We start from the raw sequence: 26,223 nt of genomic DNA, 5'->3' as shown, positions 1-26,223 counted from the left end.
AAACAGTTACAAACCGAATCACACAATTATTAACAAAACAAACATATATATATAAAATCAAATGTGAGATCCAATCCGAGCCACCCAGAAGGCTGGTCTGCCTCCTCGGTGGCCAGCAGAAGATCTGAAATTCCCCCGTGCTTCAAACCCTTTGTCCCCTCAAAGTTGCATTCCTCAGCTCATCGATCAGCTCACTGATTGGCTGAAGTCCAACAAGCCCCACCTGGGCCTATGCCCCATTGTCCTAAACTTCACACCTCTCCCTGCCACTTTCACACCACCCCCACTCCAGCACATTCCTCAAACCCCATCTCACAGACACTGAATGCATGAAATAAAACTTAAAACCCTCACATTTTACACAATGTGACAATTACATTCCGAGATTGTTCTACAGTTTTTAGTGTTTTCATTAGCCTAAAATGTTGGAGAATGCGTAAACCCAATTTATCAATCTACCTGATTGAGAATCATCAAACATTGTTACATACGGTATTTATTACTGGATGACAGCAATCAGGAAAAATAGGCAAAATACGATGCTAAATGATGATTTTGTCATTGAAGCTGTTTTGACAAAAACGAGTAAAGAGATTATCTGCAGTTACCTCATCTTGTAAAAAGTATAAAATAAATACACACAATTATACATCATAATGTCATGGTAACGTGATATTTCCACCATTTCAAGCCCTCACAGTCTCTCTCACTCACCCACTCACCAGGTGACGTCAGTAAGTCCTTGAGGGTTTAGGGGGGACACTGGGATTGGGTCTGTCCAATTTGACCTGAGCTTTTTGTCAACGCCCCCTTCGCCCACTTTCCAGGCTCAGCTCTGCTCATCTCAGACAAGCTTAATATTGGCATAGTTGTGTTCAGGCCTGGACCCTCATGAAGCATGAGAAGTTTGGGGCAGACAAACCATGACTCATCAGGTCCTTTCTAAGAACATGTCTTACCTAAACAATCAACCGTTCCTCCGCAGGAACAAAGCCGTTCGTTAGTTTGTGGCAATTATACACACATTTTAGGGAATATCCAGCAAGTGAGCAAGAACTAAAATAATAAAGCTCCCTTGACTTTGACTTACAGTGTCCAGACATCTTTATAAAATGAGCTAATAATTGTATAGATGTGCACACACAAAGTCACCCATTTTTAAATCCAGGTCAAAAATATGTCCTATTGTAGTGTGCTTATGATTGAGCTGTGTGTTTTTACCATGTTTCAGGTACTATATTACCTACTTTGCATTAAGATTAAATAATCCTTTCAGCAGCAGCAATAACAATATTTCTGTCTGAGCTGGAGTGGAGTAGAAGTATGAAGTAGCAAAGAATGGAAACACAAGTAGTTGGGAAGTACAAATACTTCAAATTTGTACTTAAAATAGCACTTGAGTAAATACATAGCGGTAGTTCCTTTCTACTGGTGTGACTTGTTAGAATGCATCACTGCTTTGTGTTGTTGTGTGGGAGGGCTGATGTGACAGTTTGGGCTGTACACTGTTTCTATGTATGAATGTAATTAGTTATCGCTGAGTACTCAGCATTGTCACGTCATTAAAATATTTCCACTGCGAACTGAGCGATAGTGTTTATGTTAAAACTGACTTCAGAAGTATACAAAAAGCTCACATTTTCCATTTCCCCCCGCGGATCTGAACGCAACTGTAGATGGTCCTGTCGTGGCGGAAGATGACGTCACCCGCTGCAGGTGATACGGCACACCTTTACATAAAAAAGAAACTTTACCTGTACACGTGCGCACACAAACACCTGGCGGCATGCGGAAGTGAAGCGATCGACGAGATACATGTTGGTTCTGCTTCTGGTGATCGCGTGATGTTAATGACGGAGTGATGGAGGTACTGGATGTTAATGAGCAGCAGGAAGGAACACGTACACTCGTTTCTTGTTGGATGTAACGTCACTTTTCTTTGACCGACCTTCACGTCAACCCTGGAGCAACTTCCAACATGTTCTTCAAGGCTGTCGAGGTAAACACTGAGCTGGCAGGGCTAACATGTGTCAGTTGGAATGATTCAGTAATGCTAACTAACTTGGACAGCTGCCTCTACTGCAGCACGAGCCTACTTTACACTAATAGTGTTGAAGAGTTGCAGTCACAGTTACTCTGCAGCTGTTGACAGAGTGAGTGATCATCACTTAACTGCTAGATTCAGATTCAGACATGTTTGTTCATCAGTAGCTTTGCCCAGTGCGGAACTCAGAGCCCGGTTAGGGTTACATCACCACACACGGCTCAACGCCGGAGTTCAGGGGTCTTCAGCTCAAATTCCAAAAGGTCCAGATTGAGAAAATGTCCTCGAGCGAAGGTCCGAAACATTACCATAATATCGAACTCGCGCTATTTAGTGCTAGCTATATATGTATGTATGTATGTATGTATGTATGTGTATATATATGTGTATGTGTATATATATATATATATATATATATATATATATATATATATATATATATATATGTGTGTGTATATATATATATATATATATATATATATATATATCTATATATATATGTGTATATATATATATATATATATATATATTCAAGAAGCCTAGTAGTAACAACGTCTCTGTGTAGTAAACAACTGTCAAATCAAATAAAGAAAGTACACATAAATTATTATTCTGCTAACAAGAACCTGATGTGTTTACAAACCAAATGTTGTTGACTTTTGTTCATATAGCAGAACTTTTAAAATAAAATTGCGCAATACACTACTTTTGAATTCATTATTGAACTTTGCGCATAACAATGCGACTAATCGCAAAAAAATCATGCGATTAAAACTTGTAATCGTTGCCCAGCACTATTACATACACATTGGAATACTGCTTGAATGTACATGGAGGTATTTATCTGGAAGAAAGAATATTTGAACTCATCAAGAGAGAAAACAAACGATGAACAGTTTACATTATACAGAATGAAGAATATCTGTCACATATCTAACAGCAAACACAGACACAACACATGTAGTCCTTTATGTTTCTCTTTCTCTTTAAAAATGCACTTGATTTAACAACTATTCATATAAAGGTAATTACATTTTTTCAGCTTTGGCCATTAAATGTAACAGGACTCCAAACTTTGTCAAATTCATCGGGGGTTTCCCTCAAATGGTATTTCACTTTTTCAAAGGGGACCCATGCGAACTGAATCACATGCATCTGGAGAGAGCGGTCTCACAGCACCAGCATGCATTGCACTGATTAGGATCGTTTCAATGCTTCTGCTGAGCTTTAATCTCCTTAAAGGAACAAACAAGTTTCTGTGAGCAGTTCCAGAACATCTGCAGCTGTCCTGTTTCTACTGTACATCTGGGACTGACCTGGGAACTCGTATGCATTATTACATATTTCTGCCTTTTGTTAAAATACGTAGATTAAAGCTGCAGACAATGTGTACTTTCATAATCGATTAATCTGATTGGTTTCGTCTATAAAATGTCATAAAATAGTGAAACATGACAATCACAACTGCTCGAGGTGAAGTTTTCAAATGTATGTTTTGTCCAAAATGAATCCGTTTATCATAGGAGAATAAAATCACAGGAATATTCAGAAGCTAAATCAGAGAATGTATTAAAAATGATTTGATCGACGAATCTGTCATCAAAATGGTCTTGCGGATTCATTTTCTGACGATCAGCTGATTATCAGTTCTGAAGCAGACGCATCAGACGACTGCTGGTGGAAATGAAGAGCGAGTAAATGAATGTAAAGTGTGTGGGCTCAGCGGGCCAGAAGGGGAACCTGTTTATCACTTGCAGCAGTAAAGGTCACACTCACGCTGAAGGTTCACTGCAGGTTATCTGATCCAGTATCGCTCCACGGATAGAAACAGAGTTCAGCAGTCAGCTTATCTGCACTGTCAGTGGTACGAGGGCAGAGGAAGATGTGTTGATCAGAGCAAAGCAGAGGGAAGTGTGGGAGACAACAGACGCGAGGCGCTGAGCATGTCGGCAGGTCTGGACCTGTGGGCTGAATGTCTGTTAGACAGGAAGACCAGGACTCTCAGCCGCCGTGAATAAATGTATGTAGATGAATCACAACAGACCACGTGAACAAGCAGAAGCATGATTTAAGAGTTTACAGTTCGACGGGCGGAATGTTGATCTTATTCCACGTATCGCACAGAAACTGCAGATCTTTTCCCACACACAGCGCTCAGACGAATGCAGTGTGAGACAACAGTCGCTGCATACTTCTCCTCGAGATGTTCAGACTGTTGAACCAGTTTTAGAGAGGTGTTCATCATGTGTGGATGTAGTTTGTGCTGCTGTTGACTTGTGCTATGCTAACAGTGTTTAAGTTATTTAGCCCCTCAGTGATAGAAACGCTGACTGAAATGTGACTACACAACTCTACAGTGCATGCAAAGGAGAAAGATGAGAAACATTTACCGGTTAGAGTTAATCCTACCAATTTTATTTCTATTTCAGTCTCAAACAAACAAGCTATTGTTCACAGGACGCTGCTGTTACCTGGCAGAGACCAGGTAATCCTGCACCTGGCTGCTGTGATGGAAGCTCATTAAGAAAGCTCCAACTGTTAGAAGAAAGCAACCCAAAGCATGAGGGGGCCGCTCACCCACCCAAACACAGCGTACACAATGCTAAGCTATTGCAACAGTAGCGCAAGTGGAGTAGAGAAAATACCTCATCCCTGCAGCACATGTAGGGCTAAAGCTAAAGTTAGCTGCCAACATAAGCTAACTGGTCATACCTGAGTGACTGCAACACCTGAGTGTACTCTCTCTTTATCTGCAGGAGGAAGAGTGTTATTTCAGAGTTGTAAACGTGCGTAGGTTTAATGCTACCCTTATCTCTCTGTGTCAAAGGAAGACATTGAGCTGTGGGACAGACGCACCTCTGAGCCTTTACTTCCTCCAACGGTAAGAATCCCGCCTCTCTCCTCAACTTTCCATACAGCAACAAGATAACTGGACCGAGGTCCTCAGTGACATGCAGACGGAGACTATATCTGCTCATATGAAAGGATGCTTTGACTGCGTTGGACAGATTAACCTGTGAGACATGAAAAGACAGAGTTTTATCTTAAAGGTCCTTCTGTCACTGTTCAGTCTGTTCATGTCAGCTGTGTCATTTGCATCTAGTTTAATGGGACTGTCAGCTTAGGTGTGCTCATGACTTCAAAGATGGTATGGGCCGGTGTTACCTGGCTCAACATAAGAGCGACTGGACGAGTTAAAAGTAAGAGACATTTATTTAAAGAACAAATAAGCAGCTGTGTCATCGAAAGGAGGAGGCAGAGAAGAGGGGGCCCATTTCTTATTCTTCTCCTTCTCATCCCTTCTGGAAGGGAGGTGTCGTCGCAGCCGGAAGTAGGGTGGTGGGACGTGGGGAATAGTGTTTTGTTGTTTCTGTTAGGTGGACCCATCTGACACTTCTTTTGAGCTGCTTGACGATGTAATCAATGTGAATATGTCTCTGTTGTTGATGAACAGCCCTCCCACAGGACATGTGACTACGTGCTGGTGGCACACAAGGTGGACGATGACACCGACCAGAAGGCTCAGAGACAGAGAGCCTTCATCCAGCAGCTCGAAAAGAAAAACATCAGCATCACCGTGAGTCTGCTTCCTTTACTGTCCCACATGTATTCAAACACCCTGACTTGATGGGTGATGTAATCTAATGGGAAAGATTGCGCCTTTGATGTTTGTGTTGTTTTTGTGTCTTAGAGGATCGTCCATGATGACAAAGTGTTTCTCGGCCTCCGTGCTCCCAGTGAGCTGTTTGAAGACTACAAGTACCTGCTCAAAGTCTCCGACTCCTGCAACTGGTGTGAAGATGTCAACCAGGCTACCAGGTTGTGTGTGTGTGTGTGTGTGTGTGTGTGTGTGTGTGTGTGTGTGTGTGTGTGTGTGTGTGTGTGTGTGTGTGTGTGTGTGTGTGTGTGTGTGTGTGTGTGTGTGTGTGTGTACGTATTTTAATATATATTAAAAAAATAATAATAATACATACACACACCTGTGCAGTCAAAACGCACCATGTTATATAAACCAACTCATTCTGTTTTTGTCTCTTAACTTGAACTCAATATTTTATCTCCAGGATCCGAATTGTCAATTTCATCCTTCATCATACCTACATCAACACAGGAGGTGAGTGTGATTAGCTAAATCAAATTCAAGAGCAACTCCTGTCGCTTTGTAGACCTTCAGCAAACATAACCAGATATAATCCACCCAGCCAAGAATATTATAATCTAACATCGATCGATCAATCTGGCTGTTCCAGCGGCTTTGAGCGCAATAACTCAAAAGAACATGACCAAATGTTTTTGATCTGCTTTGTGGAACAGTTAAGAGAAGAACTGGATGATCTGAGGGGCGTCCCGGGTTCATAAAACAAAAGCATTTTGTGGACGTACTCTGGCGCACGGCCATGCAGTGCCTTATAGACCAATACGAAAACATGGAACCAGTGTAAGGAGTTCGGCGGTTCAATCCCCGGCTCCGCTAGTCCATGTTCTATATTTAGCATTGCCTTTAATGAACTGTAGATCTTCCTTTGTTTGAATGGTTAACGTGTTTTGCTCTTCTACCTTCCTTAGTTTTATCGAGCAGTGTTTGTTTTCATTTGTTAGTTATTTTTATTCATTCTCTTGTTTCTTCACTTTGTTGTAAAGTCCTTTGAACTGCTCGCCCTGTATGAAAGGTGTCTTATGAATCCAGTTTATTATAATTCTTCTTCTTATTATTATTATTATTATTATTATTATTATTATTATTATTATTATTATTATTATTATTATTATTATTATTATTATTACAGCATTTAGCTCTGACGTAGTTTAATGAGTGCATCAATCAGCTTCTCCTGCGGTTCTTTATTTGATCACATTTGGTGCAGAGACAGTTTCCCTTCAGTCGTCCAAGCTGACGATTAACAACTGGTCACAGGCTTCACATCTTCCGTCTGTCATGTTGTGATGTGAGACAAACGGCCTCTCGTGCGGATATCTTCTGCTGTTTTTCAGAGAACCTGGAGGAACTGTTGATGAAGGGTGTGTTTGAAACCATGTTCTGCCTCCATGATGTGAGTCTTCATGTTGATTATCCACTCGTCTGTTACGATCTGATTCTTCTACACAGCACGTTCAACTACAACCAGACATCTTCCTGTTTGTGCTAAACATGCTCAGTACACACAGATACACATGACCCACACACAGCAGCAGAAGATATGAACTGTTGATCAATCTGTCACATTGAATCTGACATCTGACCTCCTTGTTTTCACACCTTAAGTGAAAGAAGGTCCCGATTCAAAGCTATTATCAGTTTAAAGAATTGATCTGAGAAGAATAAACGTTTAACTGAGAGAAGGTGACTCCTAAAACTGACAGGAAGCGAGGAGACATAGGTAACTTCATCAGTCGCTGCCACCGGGGACATCCGTCAGTTAAAGCGGTGAAAGTGATGAACGTTGGTTCAAAATGAGGAGCTGCTGCCGACATGTTCTCTATAACAAGGACGAGAGCGTTGGAGTAGATCCTTCAGGGGAGACTCGGTGCCTCTTATGTCGATGGCCAGTCAGTGTTGATGGTAAATGTGGTCGATTGAAGCACTAGACTCCTCAGTGAGTGCTACATTGACCCAGTAAGCTGCAAAACCTGTTCTTCTTCCTGCATCCAGAGCAGTGATTGGACATGACAGTGATGAAGGTGTGAGTGCACAAGATGTTATGGAGGAGGGGCCCTCCAGAACCTGAGCTGCCCAGAGCAAACTGTAGATGTTGTATGAGTAGTGTAGGTCGTGTGTGTGTGTGTCTGTGTGGCGAGCAAGTTTGCATTGTGTGCAGAAATAAATGCTGACCAGTCTGTTTTAACTGTTCATAAAGAAAGCATAAATAATCACCAGATGGTGTATGCCATCTTTGAACAAACTTCATTTCTAGTACTTATTACTTTATTACTCATTTCTCAGTGAAGAAGTATAATTTAGGTGTTGTTTGACTATAGCTGAGACGAAAGGAAAACATATTGACGATTATCACTCTCTGCTTAGCCAAGGTGTGTGTGTGTGTGTGTGTGTGTGTGTGTGTGTGTGTGTGAGTGTGTGAGATAGTAATGCAGCGCCACCCAATGTACACGCAGAGAATAACATTAGTGTCTCTGGATATCTACAACACCATGTGTGAGCCTAGTTGTGTGATTGTGAGCCTAGTTCTGATGTGTGATTGTGAGCCTAGTTATTATGTGTGATTGTGAGCCTAGTTCTTATGTGTGATTGTGAGCCTAGTTCTGATGTGTGGTTGTGAGCCTAGTTCTGATGTGTGATTGTGAGCCTAGTTCTGATGTGTGATTGTGAGTCTAGTTCTGATGTGTGATTGTGAGCCTAGTTCTGATGTGTGATTGTGAGCCTAGTTCTGATGTGTGATTGTGAGCCTAGTTCTGATGTGTGATTGTGAGCCTAGTTCTGATGTGTGATTGTGAGCCTAGTTCTGATGTGTGATTGTGAGTCTCGTTCTGATGTGTGATTGTGAGTCTAGTTCTGATGTGTGATTGTGAGCCTAGTTCTGATGTGTGTTGTGTGATTGTGAGCCTAGTTCTGATGTGTGATTGTGAGCCTAGTTCTGATGTGTGTTGTGTGATTGTGAGTCTCGTTCTGATGTGTGATTGTGAGTCTCGTTCTGATGTGTGATTGTGAGTCTCGTTCTGATGTGTGATTGTGAGCCTAGTTCTGATGTGTGTTGTGTGATTGTGAGCCTAGTTCTGATGTGTGATTGTGAGTCTAGTTCTGATGTGTGATGTGAGTCTAGTTCTGATGTGTGTTGTGTGATTGTGAGCCTAGTTCTGATGTGTGATTGTGAGCCTAGTTCTGATGTGTGTTGTGTGATTGTGAGCCTAGTTCTGATGTGTGATTGTGAGCCTAGTTCTGATGTGTGTTGTGTGATTGTGAGCCTAGTTCTGATGTGTGATTGTGAGCCTAGTTGTGATTGTGAGCCTAGTTGTGTGATTGTGAGTCTAGTTCTGATGTATGTTGTGTGATTGTGAGTCTAGTTGTGTTGTGTGATTGTGAGCCTAGTTGTGTTGTGTGATTGTGAGCCTAGTTCCGATGTGTGATTGTGAGTCTCGTTCCGATGTGTGATTGTGAGCCTAGTTCTGATGTGTGATTGTGAGCCTAGTTCTGATGTGTGATTGTGAGCCGAATTCTGATGTGTGATTGTGAGCCTAGTTCTGATGTGTGTTGTGTGATTGTGAGCCTAGTTCTGATGTGTGATTGTGAGTCTAGTTCTGATGTGTGTTGTGTGATTGTGAGTCTAGTTCTGATGTGTGTTGTGATTGTGAGCCGAGTTCTGATGTGTGATTGTGAGCCGAATTCTGATGTGTGATTGTGAGCCTAGTTCTGATGTGTGATTGTGAGCCGAATTCTGATGTGTGATTGTGAGCCTAGTTCTGATGTGTGTTGTGTGATTGTGAGCCTAGTTCTGATATGTGTTGTGATTGTGAGCCGAGTTCTGATGTGTGATTGTGAGCCGAATTCTGATGTGTGATTGTGAGCCTAGTTCTGATGTGTGTTGTGTGATTGTGAGCCTAGTTCTGATGTGTGATTGTGAGTCTAGTTCTGATGTGTGTTGTGTGATTGTGAGCCTAGTTCTGATGTGTGTTGTGAGCCTAGTTGTGTGATTGTGAGTCTCGTTCTGATGTGTGTTGTGTGATTGTGAGTCTAGTTCTGATGTGTGTTGTGAGTCTAGTTCTGATGTGTGATTGTGAGCCTAGTTCTGTTGTGTGTTGTGAGCCTAGTTGTGTTGTGAGTCTAGTTATGTTGTGTGATTGTGAGTCTAGTTCTGTTGTGTGATTGTGAGTCTAGTTCTGATGTGTGATTGTGAGTCTAGTTCTGATGTGTGATTGTGAGTCTAGTTCTGATGTGTGATTGTGAGTCTAGTTCTGATGTGTGTTGTGTGAGCCTAGTTCTGATGTGTGTTGTGTGAGCCTAGTTCTGATGTTTGTTGTGTGATTGTGAGCCTAGTTCTGATGTGTGTTGTGTGAGCCTAGTTCTGATGTGTGTTGTGTGATTGTGAGTCTAGTTCTGTTGTGTGTTGTGAGTCTAGTTCTGGTGTGTGTTGTGAGTCTAGTTCTGGTGTGTGTTGTGAGTCTAGTTCTGTTGTGTGTTGTGAGTCTAGTTCTGGTGTGTGATTGTGAGCCTAGTTCTGTTGTGTGATTGTGAGCCTAGTTCTGATGTGTGATTGTGAGCCTAGTTCTGATGTGTGATTGTGAGTCTAGTTCTGATGTGTGATTGTGAGTCTAGTTCTGATGTGTGATTGTGAGCCTAGTTCTGATGTGTGATTGTGAGCCTAGTTCTGATGTGTGATTGTGAGCCTAGTTCTGATGTGTGATTGTGAGCCTAGTTCTGATGTGTGATTGTGAGTCTCGTTCTGATGTGTGATTGTGAGTCTAGTTCTGATGTGTGATTGTGAGCCTAGTTCTGATGTGTGTTGTGTGATTGTGAGCCTAGTTCTGATGTGTGATTGTGAGCCTAGTTCTGATGTGTGTTGTGTGATTGTGAGTCTCGTTCTGATGTGTGATTGTGAGTCTCGTTCTGATGTGTGATTGTGAGTCTCGTTCTGATGTGTGATTGTGAGCCTCGTTCTGATGTGTGATTGTGAGCCTAGTTCTGATGTGTGTTGTGTGATTGTGAGCCTAGTTCTGATGTGTGATTGTGAGTCTAGTTCTGATGTGTGATTGTGAGCCTAGTTCTGATGTGTGTTGTGTGATTGTGAGCCTAGTTCTGATGTGTGATTGTGAGCCTAGTTCTGATGTGTGTTGTGTGATTGTGAGCCTAGTTCTGATGTGTGATTGTGAGCCTAGTTGTGATTGTGAGCCTAGTTGTGATTGTGAGCCTAGTTGTGTGATTGTGAGTCTAGTTCTGATGTATGTTGTGTGATTGTGAGTCTAGTTGTGTTGTGTGATTGTGAGCCTAGTTGTGTTGTGTGATTGTGAGCCTAGTTCCGATGTGTGATTGTGAGTCTCGTTCCGATGTGTGATTGTGAGCCTAGTTCTGATGTGTGATTGTGAGCCTAGTTCTGATGTGTGATTGTGAGCCGAATTCTGATGTGTGATTGTGAGCCTAGTTCTGATGTGTGTTGTGTGATTGTGAGCCTAGTTCTGATGTGTGATTGTGAGTCTAGTTCTGATGTGTGTTGTGTGATTGTGAGTCTAGTTCTGATGTGTGTTGTGATTGTCAGCCGAGTTCTGATGTGTGATTGTGAGCCGAATTCTGATGTGTGATTGTGAGCCGAATTCTGATGTGTGATTGTGAGCCTAGTTCTGATGTGTGATTGTGAGCCGAATTCTGATGTGTGATTGTGAGCCTAGTTCTGATGTGTGTTGTGTGATTGTGAGCCTAGTTCTGATATGTGTTGTGATTGTGAGCCGAGTTCTGATGTGTGATTGTGAGCCGAATTCTGATGTGTGATTGTGAGCCTAGTTCTGATGTGTGTTGTGTGATTGTGAGCCTAGTTCTGATGTGTGATTGTGAGTCTAGTTCTGATGTGTGTTGTGTGATTGTGAGCCTAGTTCTGATGTGTGTTGTGTGATTGTGAGCCGAGTTCTGATGTGTGATTGTGAGCCGAATTCTGATGTGTGATTGTGAGCCTAGTTCTGATGTGTGTTGTGTGATTGTGAGCCTAGTTCTGATGTGTGTTGTGAGCCTAGTTGTGTGATTGTGAGTCTCGTTCTGATGTGTGTTGTGTGATTGTGAGCCTAGTTCTGATGTGTGATTGTGAGCCTAGTTCTGATGTGTGTTGTGAGCCTAGTTGTGTGATTGTGAGTCTCGTTCTGATGTGTGTTGTGTGATTGTGAGTCTAGTTCTGATGTGTGTTGTGAGTCTAGTTCTGATGTGTGATTGTGAGCCTAGTTCTGTTGTGTGTTGTGAGCCTAGTTGTGTTGTGAGTCTAGTTCTGTTGTGTGATTGTGAGTCTAGTTCTGTTGTGTGATTGTGAGTCTAGTTCTGATGTGTGATTGTGAGTCTAGTTCTGATGTGTGATTGTGAGTCTAGTTCTGATGTGTGATTGTGAGTCTAGTTCTGATGTGTGTTGTGTGAGCCTAGTTCTGATGTGTGTTGTGTGAGCCTAGTTCTGATGTGTGTTGTGTGATTGTGAGCCTAGTTCTGATGTGTGTTGTGTGAGCCTAGTTCTGATGTGTGTTGTGTGATTGTGAGTCTAGTTCTGTTGTGTGTTGTGAGTCTAGTTCTGGTGTGTGTTGTGAGTCTAGTTCTGGTGTGTGTTGTGAGTCTAGTTCTGTTGTGTGTTGTGAGTCTAGTTCTGGTGTGTGATTGTGAGCCTAGTTCTGTTGTGTGATTGTGAGCCTAGTTCTGATGTGTGATGTGTGATTGTGAGTCTAGTTCTGATGTGTGATGTGTGATTGTGAGTCTAGTTCTGTTGTGTGATTGTGAGTCTAGTTCTGATGTTTGATTGTGAGTCTAGTTCTGTTGTGCGATTGTGAGCCTAGTTCTGATGTGTGTTGTGTGATTGTGAGCCTAGTTGTGTGATTGTGAGTCTCGTTCTGATGTGTGTTGTGTGATTGTGAGTCTCGTTCAAATGTGTGATTGTGAGTCTAGTTGTGTTGTGTGATTGTGAGCCTAGTTGTGTTGTGTGATTGTGAGCCTAGTTCTGATGTGTGATTGTGAGCCTAGTTCTGATGTGTGATTGTGAGCCTAGTTCTGATGTGTGATTGTGAGCCTAGTTCTGATGTGTGATTGTGAGCCTAGTTCTGATGTGTGATTGTGAGTCTAGTTCTGATGTGTGTTGTGTGATTGTGAGCCTAGTTCTGATGTGTGATTGAGTCTAGTTCTGATGTGTGATTGAGTCTCGTTCTGATGTGTGTTGTGAGTCTAGTTCTGATGTGTGATTGTGAGTCTAGTTCTGATGTGTGATTGTGAGTCAAGTTCTGATGTGTGATTGTGAGCCTAGTTCTGATGTGTGATTGTGAGCCTAGTTCTGATGTGTGTTGTGTGATTGTGAGCCTAGTTCTGATGTGTGTTGTGTGATTGTGAGCCTAGTTCTGATGTGTGTTGTGTGATTGTGAGCCTAGTTCTGATGTGTGATTGTGAGCCTAGTTCTGATGTGTGTTGTGTGATTGTGAGCCTCGTTCTGATGTGTAATTGTGAGCCTAGTTCTGATGTGTGTTGTGTGATTGTGAGCCTAGTTCTGATGTGTGATTGTGAGCCTAGTTCTGATGTGTGATTGTGAGCCTAGTTCTGATGTGTGATTGTGAGTCTAGTTCTGTTGTGTGATTGTAAGCCTAGTTCTGATGTGTGATTGTGAGCCGTTGTGTGATTGTGAGCCTAGTTCTGATGTGTGTGATTGTGAGCCTAGTTCTGATGTGTGTGATTGTGAGCCTAGTTCTGATGTGTGATTGTGAGCCTAGTTCTGATGTGTGTTGTGTGATTGTGAGCCTAGTTGTGTGATTGTGAGTCTCGTTCTGATGTGTGTTGTGTGATTGTGAGTCTCGTTCTAATGTGTGATTGTGAGATTGTGAGTCTCGTTCTAATGTGTGATTGTGAGCCTAGTTGTGTTGTGTGATTGTGAGCCTAGTTCTGATGTGTGATTGTGAGCCTAGTTCTGATGTGTGATTGTGAGCCTAGTTCTGATGTGTGATTGTGAGCCTAGTTCTGATGTGTGATTGTGAGCCTTGTTCTGATGTGTGATTGTGAGTCTAGTTCTGATGTGTGTTGTGTGATTGTGAACCTAGTTTTGATGTATGATTGTGAGCCTAGTTTTGATGTGTGATTGTGAGCCTAGTTCTGATGTGTGTTGCGTGATTGTGAGTCTAGTTCTGATGTGTGATTGTGAGTCTAGTTCTGTTGTGTGATTGTGAGTCTCGTTCTGATGTGTGATTGTGAGCCGAGTTGTATGATTGTGAGTCTAGTTCTGATGTGTGTTGTGTGATTGTGAGCCTAGTTCTGATGTGTGATTGTGAGTCTAGTTCTGATGTGTGTTGTGTGATTGTGAGCCTAGTTCTGATGTGTGATTGTGAGTCTAGTTCTGATGTGTGATTGTGAGCCTAGTTCTGATGTGTGATTGTGAGTCTCGTTCTGATGTGTGATTGTGAGTCTAGTTCTGATGTGTGATTGTGAGCCTAGTTCTGATGTGTGTTGTGTGATTGTGAGCCTAGTTCTGATGTGTGATTGTGAGCCTAGTTCTGATGTGTGTTGTGTGATTGTGAGTCTCGTTCTGATGTGTGATTGTGAGTCTCGTTCTGATGTGTGATTGTGAGCCTAGTTCTGATGTGTGTTGTGTGATTGTGAGCCTAGTTCTGATGTGTGATTGTGAGTCTAGTTCTGATGTGTGATGTGAGTCTAGTTCTGATGTGTGTTGTGTGATTGTGAGCCTAGTTCTGATGTGTGATTGTGAGCCTAGTTCTGATGTGTGTTGTGTGATTGTGAGCCTAGTTCTGATGTGTGATTGTGAGCCTAGTTCTGATGTGTGTTGTGTGATTGTGAGCCTAGTTCTGATGTGTGATTGTGAGCCTAGTTGTGATTGTGAGCCTAGTTGTGTGATTTTGAGTCTAGTTCTGATGTATGTTGTGTGATTGTGAGTCTAGTTGTGTTGTGTGATTGTGAGCCTAGTTCCGATGTGTGATTGTGAGTCTCGTTCCGATGTGTGATTGTGAGCCTAGTTCTGATATGTGTTGTGATTGTGAGTCTAGTTCTGTTGTGTGATTGTGAGCCTAGTTCTGATGTGTGTTGTGTGATTGTGAGTCTCGTTCTAATGTGTGATTGTGAGTCTAGTTGTGTTGTGTGATTGTGAGCCTAGTTGTGTTGTGTGATTGTGAGCCTAGTTCTGATGTGTGATTGTGAGTCTAGTTCTGATGTGTGTTGTGTGATTGTGAGCCTAGTTCTGATGTGTGATTGTGAGTCTAGTTCTGATGTGTGTTGTGTGATTGTGAGCCTAGTTCTGATGTGTGATTGAGTCTAGTTCTGATGTGTGATTGAGTCTCGTTCTGATGTGTGTTGTGAGTCTAGTTCTGATGTGTGATTGTGAGTCTAGTTCTGATGTGTGATTGTGAGTCAAGTTCTGATGTGTGATTGTGAGCCTAGTTCTGATGTGTGATTGTGAGTCTAGTTCTGATGTGTGATTGTGAGTCTAGTTCTGATGTGTGTTGTGTGATTGTGAGCCTAGTTCTGATGTGTGTTGTGTGATTGTGAGCCTAGTTCTGATGTGTGTTGTGTGATTGTGAGCCTAGTTCTGATGTGTGATTGTGAGCCTAGTTCTGATGTGTGTTGTGTGATTGTGAGCCTCGTTCTGATGTGTGATTGTGAGCCTAGTTCTGATGCGTGTTGTGTGATTGTGAGCCTAGTTCTGATGTGTGATTGTGAGCCTAGTTCTGATGTGTGATTGTGAGCCTAGTTCTGATGTGTGATTGTGAGTCTAGTTCTGTTGTGTGATTGTAAGCCTAGTTCTGATGTGTGATTGTGAGCCGTTGTGTGATTGTGAGCCTAGTTCTGATGTGTGTGATTGTGAGCCTAGTTCTGATGTGTGATTGTGAGCCTAGTTCTGATGTGTGTTGTGTGATTGTGAGCCTAGTTGTGTGATTGTGAGTCTCGTTCTGATGTGTGATTGTGAGTCTCGTTCTAATGTGTGATTGTGAGATTGTGAGTCTCGTTCTAATGTGTGATTGTGAGCCTAGTTGTGTTGTGTGATTGTGAGCCTAGTTCTGATGTGTGATTGTGAGCCTAGTTCTGATGTGTGATTGTGAGCCTAGTTCTGATGTGTGATTGTGAGCCTTGTTCTGATGTGTGATTGTGAGTCTAGTTCTGATGTGTGTTGTGTGATTGTGAACCTAGTTTTGATGTATGATTGTGAGCCTAGTTTTGATGTGTGATTGTGAGCCTAGTTCTGATGTGTGTTGCGTGATTGTGAGTCTAGTTCTGATGTGTGATTGTGAGTCTAGTTCTGTTGTGTGATTGTGAGTCTCGTTCTGATGTGTGATTGTGAGCCGAGTTGTATGATTGTGAGTCTAGTTCTGATGTGTGTTGTGTGATTGTGAGCCTAGTTCTGATGTGTGATTGTGAGTCTAGTTCTGATGTGTGTTGTGTGATTGTGAGCCTAGTTCTGATGTGTGATTGTGAGTCTAGTTCTGATGTGTGATTGTGAGCCTAGTTCTGATGTGTGATTGTGAGTCTCGTTCTGATGTGTGATTGTGAGTCTAGTTCTGATGTGTGATTGTGAGCCTAGTTCTGATGTGTGTTGTGTGATTGTGAGCCTAGTTCTGATGTGTGATTGTGAGCCTAGTTCTGATGTGTGTTGTGTGATTGTGAGTCTCGTTCTGATGTGTGATTGTGAGTCTCGTTCTGATGTGTGATTGTGAGTCTCGTTCTGATGTGTGATTGTGAGCCTAGTTCTGATGTGTGTTGTGTGATTGTGAGCCTAGTTCTGATGTGTGATTGTGAGTCTAGTTCTGATGTGTGATGTGAGTCTAGTTCTGATGTGTGTTGTGTGATTGTGAGCCTAGTTCTGATGTGTGATTGTGAGCCTAGTTCTGATGTGTGTTGTGTGATTGTGAGCCTAGTTCTGATGTGTGATTGTGAGCCTAGTTCTGATGTGTGTTGTGTGATTGTGAGCCTAGTTCTGATGTGTGATTGTGAGCCTAGTTGTGATTGTGAGCCTAGTTGTGTGATTTTGAGTCTAGTTCTGATGTATGTTGTGTGATTGTGAGTCTAGTTGTGTTGTGTGATTGTGAGCCTAGGTCCGATGTGTGATTGTGAGTCTCGTTCCGATGTGTGATTGTGAGCCTAGTTCTGATATGTGTTGTGATTGTGAGCCGAGTTCTGATGTGTGATTGTGAGCCGAATTCTGATGTGTGATTGTGAGCCTAGTTCTGATGTGTGTTGTGTGATTGTGAGCCTAGTTCTGATGTGTGATTGTGAGTCTAGTTCTGATGTGTGTTGTGTGATTGTGAGCCTAGTTCTGATGTGTGTTGTGTGATTGTGAGCCGAGTTCTGATGTGTGATTGTGAGCCGAATTCTGATGTGTGATTGTGAGCCTAGTTCTGATGTGTGTTGTGTGATTGTGAGCCGAGTTCTGATGTGTGATTGTGAGCCGAATTCTGATGTGTGATTGTGAGCCTAGTTCTGATGTGTGTTGTGTGATTGTGAGCCTAGTTCTGATGTGTGATTGTGAGCCTAGTTCTGATGTGTGTTGTGAGCCTAGTTGTGTGATTGTGAGTCTCGTTCTGATGTGTGTTGTGTGATTGTGAGCCTAGTTCTGATGTGTGATTGTGAGCCTAGTTCTGATGTGTGTTGTGAGCCTAGTTGTGTGATTGTGAGTCTCGTTCTGATGTGTGTTGTGTGATTGTGAGTCTAGTTCTGATGTGTGTTGTGAGTCTAGTTCTGATGTGTGATTGTGAGCCTAGTTCTGTTGTGTGTTGTGAGCCTAGTTCTGTTGTGTGTTGTGAGTCTAGTTCTGTTGTGTGATTGTGAGTCTAGTTCTGTTGTGTGATTGTGAGTCTAGTTCTGATGTGTGATTGTGAGTCTAGTTCTGATGTGTGATTGTGAGCCTAGTTCTGATGTGTGATTGTGAGCCTAGTTCTGATGTGTGTTGTGTGATTGTGAGCCTAGTTCTGATGTGTGATTGTGAGCCTAGTTGTGATTGTGAGCCTAGTTGTGTGATTGTGAGTCTAGTTCTGATGTATGTTGTGTGATTGTGAGTCTAGTTGTGTTGTGTGATTGTGAGCCTAGTTGTGTTGTGTGATTGTGAGCCTAGTTCCGATGTGTGATTGTGAGTCTCGTTCCGATGTGTGATTGTGAGCCTAGTTCTGATATGTGTTGTGATTGTGAGCCGATGTGTGATTGTGAGCCGAATTCTGATGTGTGATTGTGAGCCTAGTTCTGATGTGTGTTGTGTGATTGTGAGCCTAGTTCTGATGTGTGATTGTGAGTCTAGTTCTGATGTGTGTTGTGTGATTGTGAGCCTAGTTCTGATGTGTGTTGTGTGATTGTGAGCCGAGTTCTGATGTGTGATTGTGAGCCGAATTCTGATGTGTGATTGTGAGCCTAGTTCTGATGTGTGTTGTGTGATTGTGAGCCTAGTTCTGATGTGTGATTGTGAGCCTAGTTCTGATGTGTGTTGTGAGCCTAGTTGTGTGATTGTGAGTCTCGTTCTGATGTGTGTTGTGTGATTGTGTGCCTAGTTCTGATGTGTGATTGTGAGCCTAGTTCTGATGTGTGTTGTGAGCCTAGTTGTGTGATTGTGAGTCTCGTTCTGATGTGTGTTGTGTGATTGTGAGTCTAGTTCTGATGTGTGTTGTGAGTCTAGTTCTGATGTGTGTTGTGAGTCTAGTTCTGTTGTGTGATTGTGAGTCTAGTTCTGTTGTGTGATTGTGAGTCTAGTTCTGATGTGTGATTGTGAGTCTAGTTCTGATGTGTGATTGTGAGTCTAGTTCTGATGTGTGATTGTGAGTCTAGTTCTGATGTGTGTTGTGTGAGCCTTGTTCTGATGTGTGTTGTGTGAGCCTAGTTCTGATGTGTGATTGTGAGCCTAGTTCCGTTGTGTGTTGTGATTCTAGTTCTGTTGTGTGTTGTGAGTCTAGTTCTGGTGTGTGTTGTGAGTCTAGTTCTGTTGTGTGTTGTGAGTCTAGTTCTGTTGTGTGTTGTGAGTCTAGTTCTGGTGTGTGATTGTGAGCCTAGTTCTGTTGTGTGATTGTGAGCCTAGTTCTGATGTGTGATGTGTGATTGTGAGTCTAGTTCTGTTGTGTGATTGTGAGTCTAGTTCTGATGTGTGATTGTGAGTCTAGTTCTGTTGTGTGATTGTGAGCCTAGTTCTGATGTGTGTTGTGTGATTGTGATCCTAGTTGTGTGATTGTGAGTCTCGTTCTGATGTGTGTTGTGTGATTGTGAGTCTCGTTCTAATGTGTGATTGTGAGTCTCGTTCTAATGTGTGATTGTGAGTCTAGTTGTGTTGTGTGATTGTGAGCCTAGTTGTGTTGTGTGATTGTGAGCCTAGTTGTGTTGTGTGATTGTGAGCCTAGTTCTGATGTGTGATTGTGAGCCTAGTTCTGATGTGTGATTGTGAGCCTAGTTCTGATGTGTGATTGTGAGTCTAGTTCTGATGTGTGTTGTGTGATTGTGAGCCTAGTTCTGATGTGTGATTGTGAGTCTAGTTCTGATGTGTGTTGTGTGATTGTGAGCCTAGTTCTGATGTGTGATTGTGAGTCTAGTTCTGATGTGTGATTGTGAGTCTAGTTCTGATGTGTGATTGTGAGTCTAGTTCTGATGTGTGTTGTGTGATTGTGAGCCTAGTTCTGATGTGCGATTGAGTCTAGTTCTGATGTGTGTTGTGAGTCTAGTTCTGATGTGTGATTGTGAGTCTAGTTCTGATGTGTGATTGTGAGTCTAGTTCTGATGTGTGATTGTGAGTCAAGTTTTGATGTGTGATTGTGAGCCTAGTTCTGATGTGTGATTGTGAGTCTAGTTCTGATGTGTGTTGTGTGATTGTGAGCCTAGTTCTGATGTGTGTTGTGTGATTGTGAGCCTAGTTCTGATGTGTGTTGTGTGATTGTGAGCCTAGTTCTGATGTGTGATTGTGAGCCTAGTTCTGATGTGTGTTGTGTGATTGTGAGCCTCGTTCTGATGTGTGATTGTGAGCCTAGTTCTGATGTGTGTTGTGTGATTGTGAGCCTAGTTCTGATGTGTGATTGTGAGCCTAGTTCTGATGTGTGATTGTGAGCCTAGTTCTGATGTGTGATTGTGAGTCTAGTTCTGATGTGTGATTGTGAGTCTAGTTCTGTTGTGTGATTGTAAGCCTAGTTCTGATGTGTGATTGTGAGCCGTTGTGTGATTGTGAGCCTAGTTCTGATGTGTGTGATTGTGAGCCTAGTTCTGATGTGTGATTGTGAGCCTAGTTCTGATGTGTGTTGTGTGATTGTGAGCCTAGTTGTGTGATTGTGAGTCTCGTTCTGATGTGTGTTGTGTGATTGTGAGTCTCGTTCTAATGTGTGATTGTGAGATTGTGAGTCTCGTTCTAATGTGTGATTGTGAGTCTAGTTGTGTTGTGTGATTGTGAGCCTAGTTGTGTTGTGTGATTGTGAGCCTAGTTCTGATGTGTGATTGTGAGCCTAGTTCTGATGTGTGATTGTGAGCCTTGTTCTGATGTGTGATTGTGAGTCTAGTTCTGATGTGTGTTGTGTGATTGTGAACCTAGTTTTGATGTATGATTGTGAGCCTAGTTTTGATGTGTGATTGTGAGCCTAGTTCTGATGTGTGTTGCGTGATTGTGAGTCTAGTTCTGATGTGTGATTGTGAGTCTAGTTCTGTTGTGTGATTGTGAGTCTCGTTCTGATGTGTGATTGTGAGCCGAGTTGTATGATTGTGAGTCTAGTTCTGATGTGTGTTGTGTGATTGTGAGCCTATTTCTGATGTGTGATTGTGAGCCTATTTCTGATGTGTGATTGTGAGCCTAGTTGTGATGTGTGATTGTGAGCCTAGTTGTGTGATTGTGAGTCTAGTTCTGATGTGTGTTGTGTGATTGTGAGCCTCGTTATGTTGTGTGATTGTGAGCCTCGTTATGTTGTGTGATTGTGAGCCTCGTTATGTTGTGTGATTGTGAGCCTCGTTATGTTGTGTGATTGTGAGTCTAGTTCTGATGTGTGATTGTGAGTCAAGTTCTGATGTGTGATTGTGAGCCGAGTTCTGATGTGTGATTGTGAGCCTAGTTCTGATGTGTGATTGTGAGTCTAGTTCTGATGTGTGTTGTGTGATTGTGAGCCTAGTTCTGATGTGTGTTGTGTGATTGTGAGCCTAGTTCTGATGTGTGATTGTGAGTCAAGTTCTGATGTGTGATTGTGAGCCGAGTTCTGATGTGTGATTGTGAGCCTAGTTCTGATGTGTGATTGTGAGTCTAGTTCTGATGTGTGTTGTGTGATTGTGAGCCTAGTTCTGATGTGTGTTGTGTGATTGTGAGCCTAGTTCTGATGTGTGTTGTGTGATTGTGAGCCTAGTTCTGATGTGTGATTGTGAGCCTAGTTCTGATGTGTGATTGTGAGCCTAGTTCTGATGTGTGATTGTGAGCCTAGTTCTGATGTGTGTTGTGTGATTGTGAGCCTAGTTCTGATGTGTGATTGTGAGCCTAGTTCTGATGTGTGATTGTGAGCCTAGTTCTGATGTGTGATTGTGAGCCTAGTTCTGATGTGTGATTGTGAGTCTAGTTCTGATGTGTGATTGTGAGTCTAGTTCTGTTGTGTGATTGTAAGCCTAGTTCTGATGTGTGATTGTGAGCCGTTGTGTGATTGTGAGCCTAGTTCTGATGTGTGTGATTGTGAGCCTAGTTCTGATGTGTGTGATTGTGAGCCTAGTTCTGATGTGTGTTGTGTGATTGTGAGCCTAGTTGTGTGATTGTGAGTCTCGTTCTGATGTGTGTTGTGTGATTGTGAGTCTCGTTCTAATGTGTGATTGTGAGTCTAGTTGTGTTGTGTGATTGTGAGCCTAGTTGTGTTGTGTGATTGTGAGCCTAGTTCTGATGTGTGATTGTGAGCCTAGTTCTGATTTGTGATTGTGAGCCTAGTTCTGATGTGTGATTGTGAGCCTTGTTCTGATGTGTGATTGTGAGTCTAGTTCTGATGTGTGTTGTGTGATTGTGAACCTAGTTTTGATGTATGATTGTGAGCCTAGTTTTGATGTGTGATTGTGAGCCTAGTTCTGTTGTGTGATTGTGAGTCTAGTTCTGATGTGTGATTGTGAGTCTAGTTGTGATTGTGAGCCGAGTTGTGTGATTGTGAGTCTATTTCTGATGTGTGTTGTGTGATTGTGAGCCTAGTTCTGATGTGTGATTGTGAGCCTAGTTGTGATGTGTGATTGTGAGCGTAGTTGTGTGATTGTGAGTCTCGTTCTGATGTGTGTTGTGTGATTGTGAGCCTCGTTATGTTGTGTGATTGTGAGTCTAGTTCTGATGTGTGATTGTGAATCTAGTTCTGATGTGTGATTGTGAATCTAGTTCTGATGTGTGATTGTGAGTCTAGTTCTGATGTGTGTTGTGAGTCTAGTTCTGTTGTGAGTGTGTTGTGAGTCTAGTTCTGTTGTGAGCCTAGTTGTGTGATTGTGAGTCTCGTTCTGATGTGTGTTGTGTGATTGTGAGTCTCGTTCTAATGTGTGATTGTGAGATTGTGAGTCTCGTTCTAATGTGTGATTGTGAGTCTAGTTGTGTTGTGTGATTGTGAGCCTAGTTGTGTTGTGTGATTGTGAGCCTAGTTCTGATGTGTGATTGTGAGCCTAGTTCTGATGTGTGATTGTGAGCCTAGTTCTGATGTGTGATTGTGAGCCTTGTTCTGATGTGTGATTGTGAGTCTAGTTCTGATGTGTGTTGTGTGATTGTGAACCTAGTTTTGATGTATGATTGTGAGCCTAGTTTTGATGTGTGATTGTGAGCCTAGTTCTGATGTGTGTTGTGTGATTGTGAGTCTAGTTCTGATGTGTGATTGTGAGTCTAGTTCTGTTGTGTGATTGTGAGTCTCGTTCTGATGTGTGATTGTGAGCCTAGTTGTGATTGTGAGCCGAGTTGTGTGATTGTGAGTCTAGTTCTGGTGTGTGTTGTGTGATTGTGAGCCTATTTCTGATGTGTGATTGTGAGCCTAGTTGTGATGTGTGATTGTGAGCCTGGTTGTGTGATTGTGAGTCTAGTTCTGATGTGTGTTGTGTGATTGTGAGCCTCGTTATGTTGTGTGATTGTGAGTCCAGTTCTGATGTGTGATTGTGAGTCTAGTTCTGATGTGTGATTGTGAGTCTACTTCTGATGTGTGATTGTGAGTCAAGTTCTGATGTGTGATTGTGAGCCGAGTTCTGATGTGTGATTGTGAGCCTAGTTCTGATGTGTGATTGTGAGCCTAGTTCTGATGTGTGATTGTGAGTCTAGTTCTGATGTGTGTTGTGTGATTGTGATCCTAGTTCTGATGTGTGTTGTGTGATTGTGAGCCTAGTTCTGATGTGTGATTGTGAGTCAAGTTCTGATGTGTGATTGTGAGCCGAGTTCTGATGTGTGATTGTGAGTCTAGTTCTGTTGTGTGATTGTGAGCCTAGTTGTGATTGTGAGCCGAGTTGTGTGATTGTGAGTCTAGTTCTGATGTGTGTTGTGTGATTGTGAGCCTATTTCTGATGTGTGATTGTGAGCCTAGTTGTGATGTGTGATTGTGAGCCTAGTTGTGTGATTGTGAGTCTAGTTCTGATGTGTGTTGTGTGATTGTGAGCCTCATTATGTTGTGTGATTGTGAGTCTAGTTCTGATGTGTGATTGTGAGTCTAGTTCTGATGTGTGATTGTGAGTCTACTTCTGATGTGTGATTGTGAGTCAAGTTCTGATGTGTGATTGTGAGCCGAGTTCTGATGTGTGATTGTGAGCCTAGTTCTGATGTGTGATTGTAAGTCTAGTTCTGATGTGTGTTGTGTGATTGTGAGCCTAGTTCTGATGTGTGTTGTGTGATTGTGAGCCTAGTTCTGATGTGTGATTGTGAGTCAAGTTCAGATGTGTGATTGTGAGCCGAGTTCTGATGTGTGATTGTGAGCCTAGTTCTGATGTGTGATTGTGAGTCTAGTTCTGATGTGTGTTGTGTGATTGTGAGCCTAGTTCTGATGTGTGTTGTGTGATTGTGAGCCTAGTTCTGATGTGTGTTGTGTGATTGTGAGCCTAGTTCTGATGTGTGATTGTGAGCCTAGTTCTGATGTGTGATTGTGAGCCTAGTTCTGATGTGTGATTGTGAGCCTAGTTCTGATGTGTGTTGTGTGATTGTGAGCCTCGTTCTGATGTGTGTTGTGTGATTGTGAGCCTAGTTCTGATGTGTGATTGTGAGCCTAGTTCTGATGTGTGTTGTGTGATTGTGAGCCTAGTTCTGATGTGTGATTGTGAGCCTAGTTCTGATGTGTGATTGTGAGCCTAGTTCTGATGTGTGATTGTGAGCCTAGTTCTGATGTGTGATTGTGAGCCTAGTTCTGATGTGTGATTGTGAGTCTAGTTCTGATGTGTGATTGTGAGTCTAGTTCTGTTGTGTGATTGTAAGCCTAGTTCTGATGTGTGATTGTGAGCCGTTGTGTGATTGTGAGCCTAGTTCTGATGTGTGTGATTGTGAGCCTAGTTCTGATGTGTGATTATGAGCCTAGTTCTGATGTGTGTTGTGTGATTGTGAGCCTAGTTGTGTGATTGTGAGTCTCGTTCTGATGTGTGTTGTGTGATTGTGAGTCTCGTTCTGATGTGTGATTGTGAGTCTCGTTCTGATGTGTGATTGTGAGTCTCGTTCTAATGTGTGATTGTGAGTCTAGTTGTGTTGTGTGATTGGGAGCCTAGTTGTGTTGTGTGATTGTGAGCCTAGTTCTGATGTGTGATTGTGAGCCTAGTTCTGATTTGTGATTGTGAGCCTAGTTCTGATGTGTGATTGTGAGCCTTGTTCTGATGTGTGATTGTGAGTCTAGTTCTGATGTGTGTTGTGTGATTGTGAGCCTTGTTATGTTGTGTGATTGTGAGTCTAGTTCTGATGTGTGATTGTGAGTCTAGTTCTGATGTGTGATTGTGAGTCTAGTTCTGATGTGTGTTGTGAGACTAGTTCTGATGTGTGATTGTGAGACTAGTTCTGATGTGTGATTGTGAGCCTAGTTCTGATGTGTGATTGTGAGTCTAGTTCTGATGTGTGTTGTGAGTCTAGTTCTGTTGTGTGATTGTGAGTCTAGTTTTGATGTGTGATTGTGAGCCTAGTTCTGATGTGTGATTGTGAGCCTAGTTCTGATGTGTGATTGTCAGCCTAGTTCTGATGTGTGTTGTGTGATTGTGAGTCTCGTTCTGTTGTGTGTTGTGAGCCTAGTTCTGTTGTGTGTTGTGTGTTGTGAGTCTAGTTCTGATGTGTGATTGTGAGCCTAGTTCTGTTGTGTGTTGTGAGCCTAGTTCTGTTGTGTGTTGTGAGTTTAGTTATGTTGTGTGATTGTGAGTCTAGTTCTGTTGTGTGATTGTGAGTCTAGTTCTGATGTGTGATTGTGAGTCTATTTCTGATGTGTGATTGTGAGTCTAGTTCTGATGTGGGTTGTGAGTAGTTCTGATGTGTGTTGTATGAGCCTAGTTCTGATGTGTGTTGTGTGATTGTGAGCCTAGTTCTGATGTGTGTTGTGTGATTGTGAGCCTAGTTCTGATGTGTGATTGTGAGTCTAGTTCTGTTGTGTGATTGTAAGCCTAGTTCTGATGTGTGATTTTGAGCTGTTGTGTGATTGTGAGCCTAGTTCTGATGTGTGTGATTGTGAGCCTAGTTCTGATGTGTGATTGTGAGCCTAGTTCTGATGTGTGTTGTGTGATTGTGAGCCTAGTTGTGTGATTGTGAGTCTCGTTCTGATGTGTGTTGTGTGATTGTGAGCCTCGTTATGTTGTGTGATTGTGAGTCTAGTTCTGATGTGTGATTGTGAGTCTAGTTCTGATGTGTGATTGTGAGTCTAGTTCTGATGTGTGTTGTGAGTCTAGTTCTGTTGTGTGATTGTGAGTCTCGTTCTGATGTGTGATTGTGAGCCTAGTTGTGATTGTGAGCCGAGTTGTGTGATTGTGAGTCTAGTTCTGATGTGTGTTGTGTGATTGTGAGCCTAGTTCTGATGTGTGATTGTGAGCCTAGTTGTGATGTGTGATTGTGAGCCTAGTTGTGTGATTGTGAGTCTAGTTCTGATGTGTGTTGTGTGATTGTGAGCCTCGTTATGTTGTGTGATTGTGAGTCTAGTTCTGATGTGTGTTGTGAGTCTAGTTCTGTTGTGTGTTGTGAGCCTAGTTCTGTTGTGTGTTGTGAGCCTAGTTCTGTTGTGTGTTCTGAGTCTAGTTATGTTTTGTGATTGTGAGTCTAGTTCTGTTGTGTGATTGTGAGTCTAGTTCTGATGTGTGATTGTGAGTCTATTTCTGATGTGTGATTGTGAGTCTAGTTCTGATGTGTGTTGTGTGATTGTGAGCCTAGTTGTGTGATTGTGAGTCTCGTTCTGATGTGTGTTGTGTGATTGTGAGCCTCGTTATGTTGTGTGATTGTGAGTCTAGTTCTGATGTGTGATTGTGAGTCTAGTTCTGATGTGTGTTGTGAGTCTAGTTCTGTTGTGTGATTGTGAGTCTCGTTCTGATGTGTGATTGTGAGCCTAGTTGTGTTGTGTGTTGTGAGCCTAGTTGTGTTGTGTGTTGTGAGTCTAGTTATGTTGTGTGATTGTGAGTCTACTTCTGTTGTGTGATTGTG

At 42.4% G+C, this 26,223-nt stretch overlaps 1 protein-coding gene across 1 annotated transcript in view; it reads left to right on the top strand.

Moving 5' to 3' along the window:
* Positions 1 to 1,869: 1,869 nt before the first annotated feature.
* Positions 1,870 to 26,223, top strand: part of LOC306787296 (anoctamin-9-like) — a 51,082-nt gene continuing 26,728 nt past the window's right edge. Inside the window, exons 1-6 of the mRNA XM_079282412.1 lie at positions 1,870 to 1,999; positions 4,872 to 4,925; positions 5,499 to 5,621; positions 5,736 to 5,863; positions 6,109 to 6,158; positions 7,037 to 7,095. Of these exons, the coding sequence (XP_079138538.1) occupies positions 1,979 to 1,999; positions 4,872 to 4,925; positions 5,499 to 5,621; positions 5,736 to 5,863; positions 6,109 to 6,158; positions 7,037 to 7,095 (435 nt within the window). The 5' untranslated portion in view covers positions 1,870 to 1,978. The remainder of the gene's footprint in view (positions 2,000 to 4,871; positions 4,926 to 5,498; positions 5,622 to 5,735; positions 5,864 to 6,108; positions 6,159 to 7,036; positions 7,096 to 26,223) is intronic.

The sequence above is a fragment of the Melanostigma gelatinosum genome (genome assembly GCF_949748355.1).
Source record: "Melanostigma gelatinosum genome assembly, chromosome: 2".
Taxonomy (NCBI): Eukaryota; Metazoa; Chordata; class Actinopteri; order Perciformes; family Zoarcidae; genus Melanostigma; species Melanostigma gelatinosum.
Note: the sequence above shows the minus strand (reverse complement) of the source record. Positions and strands in the feature narration are given on the sequence as shown.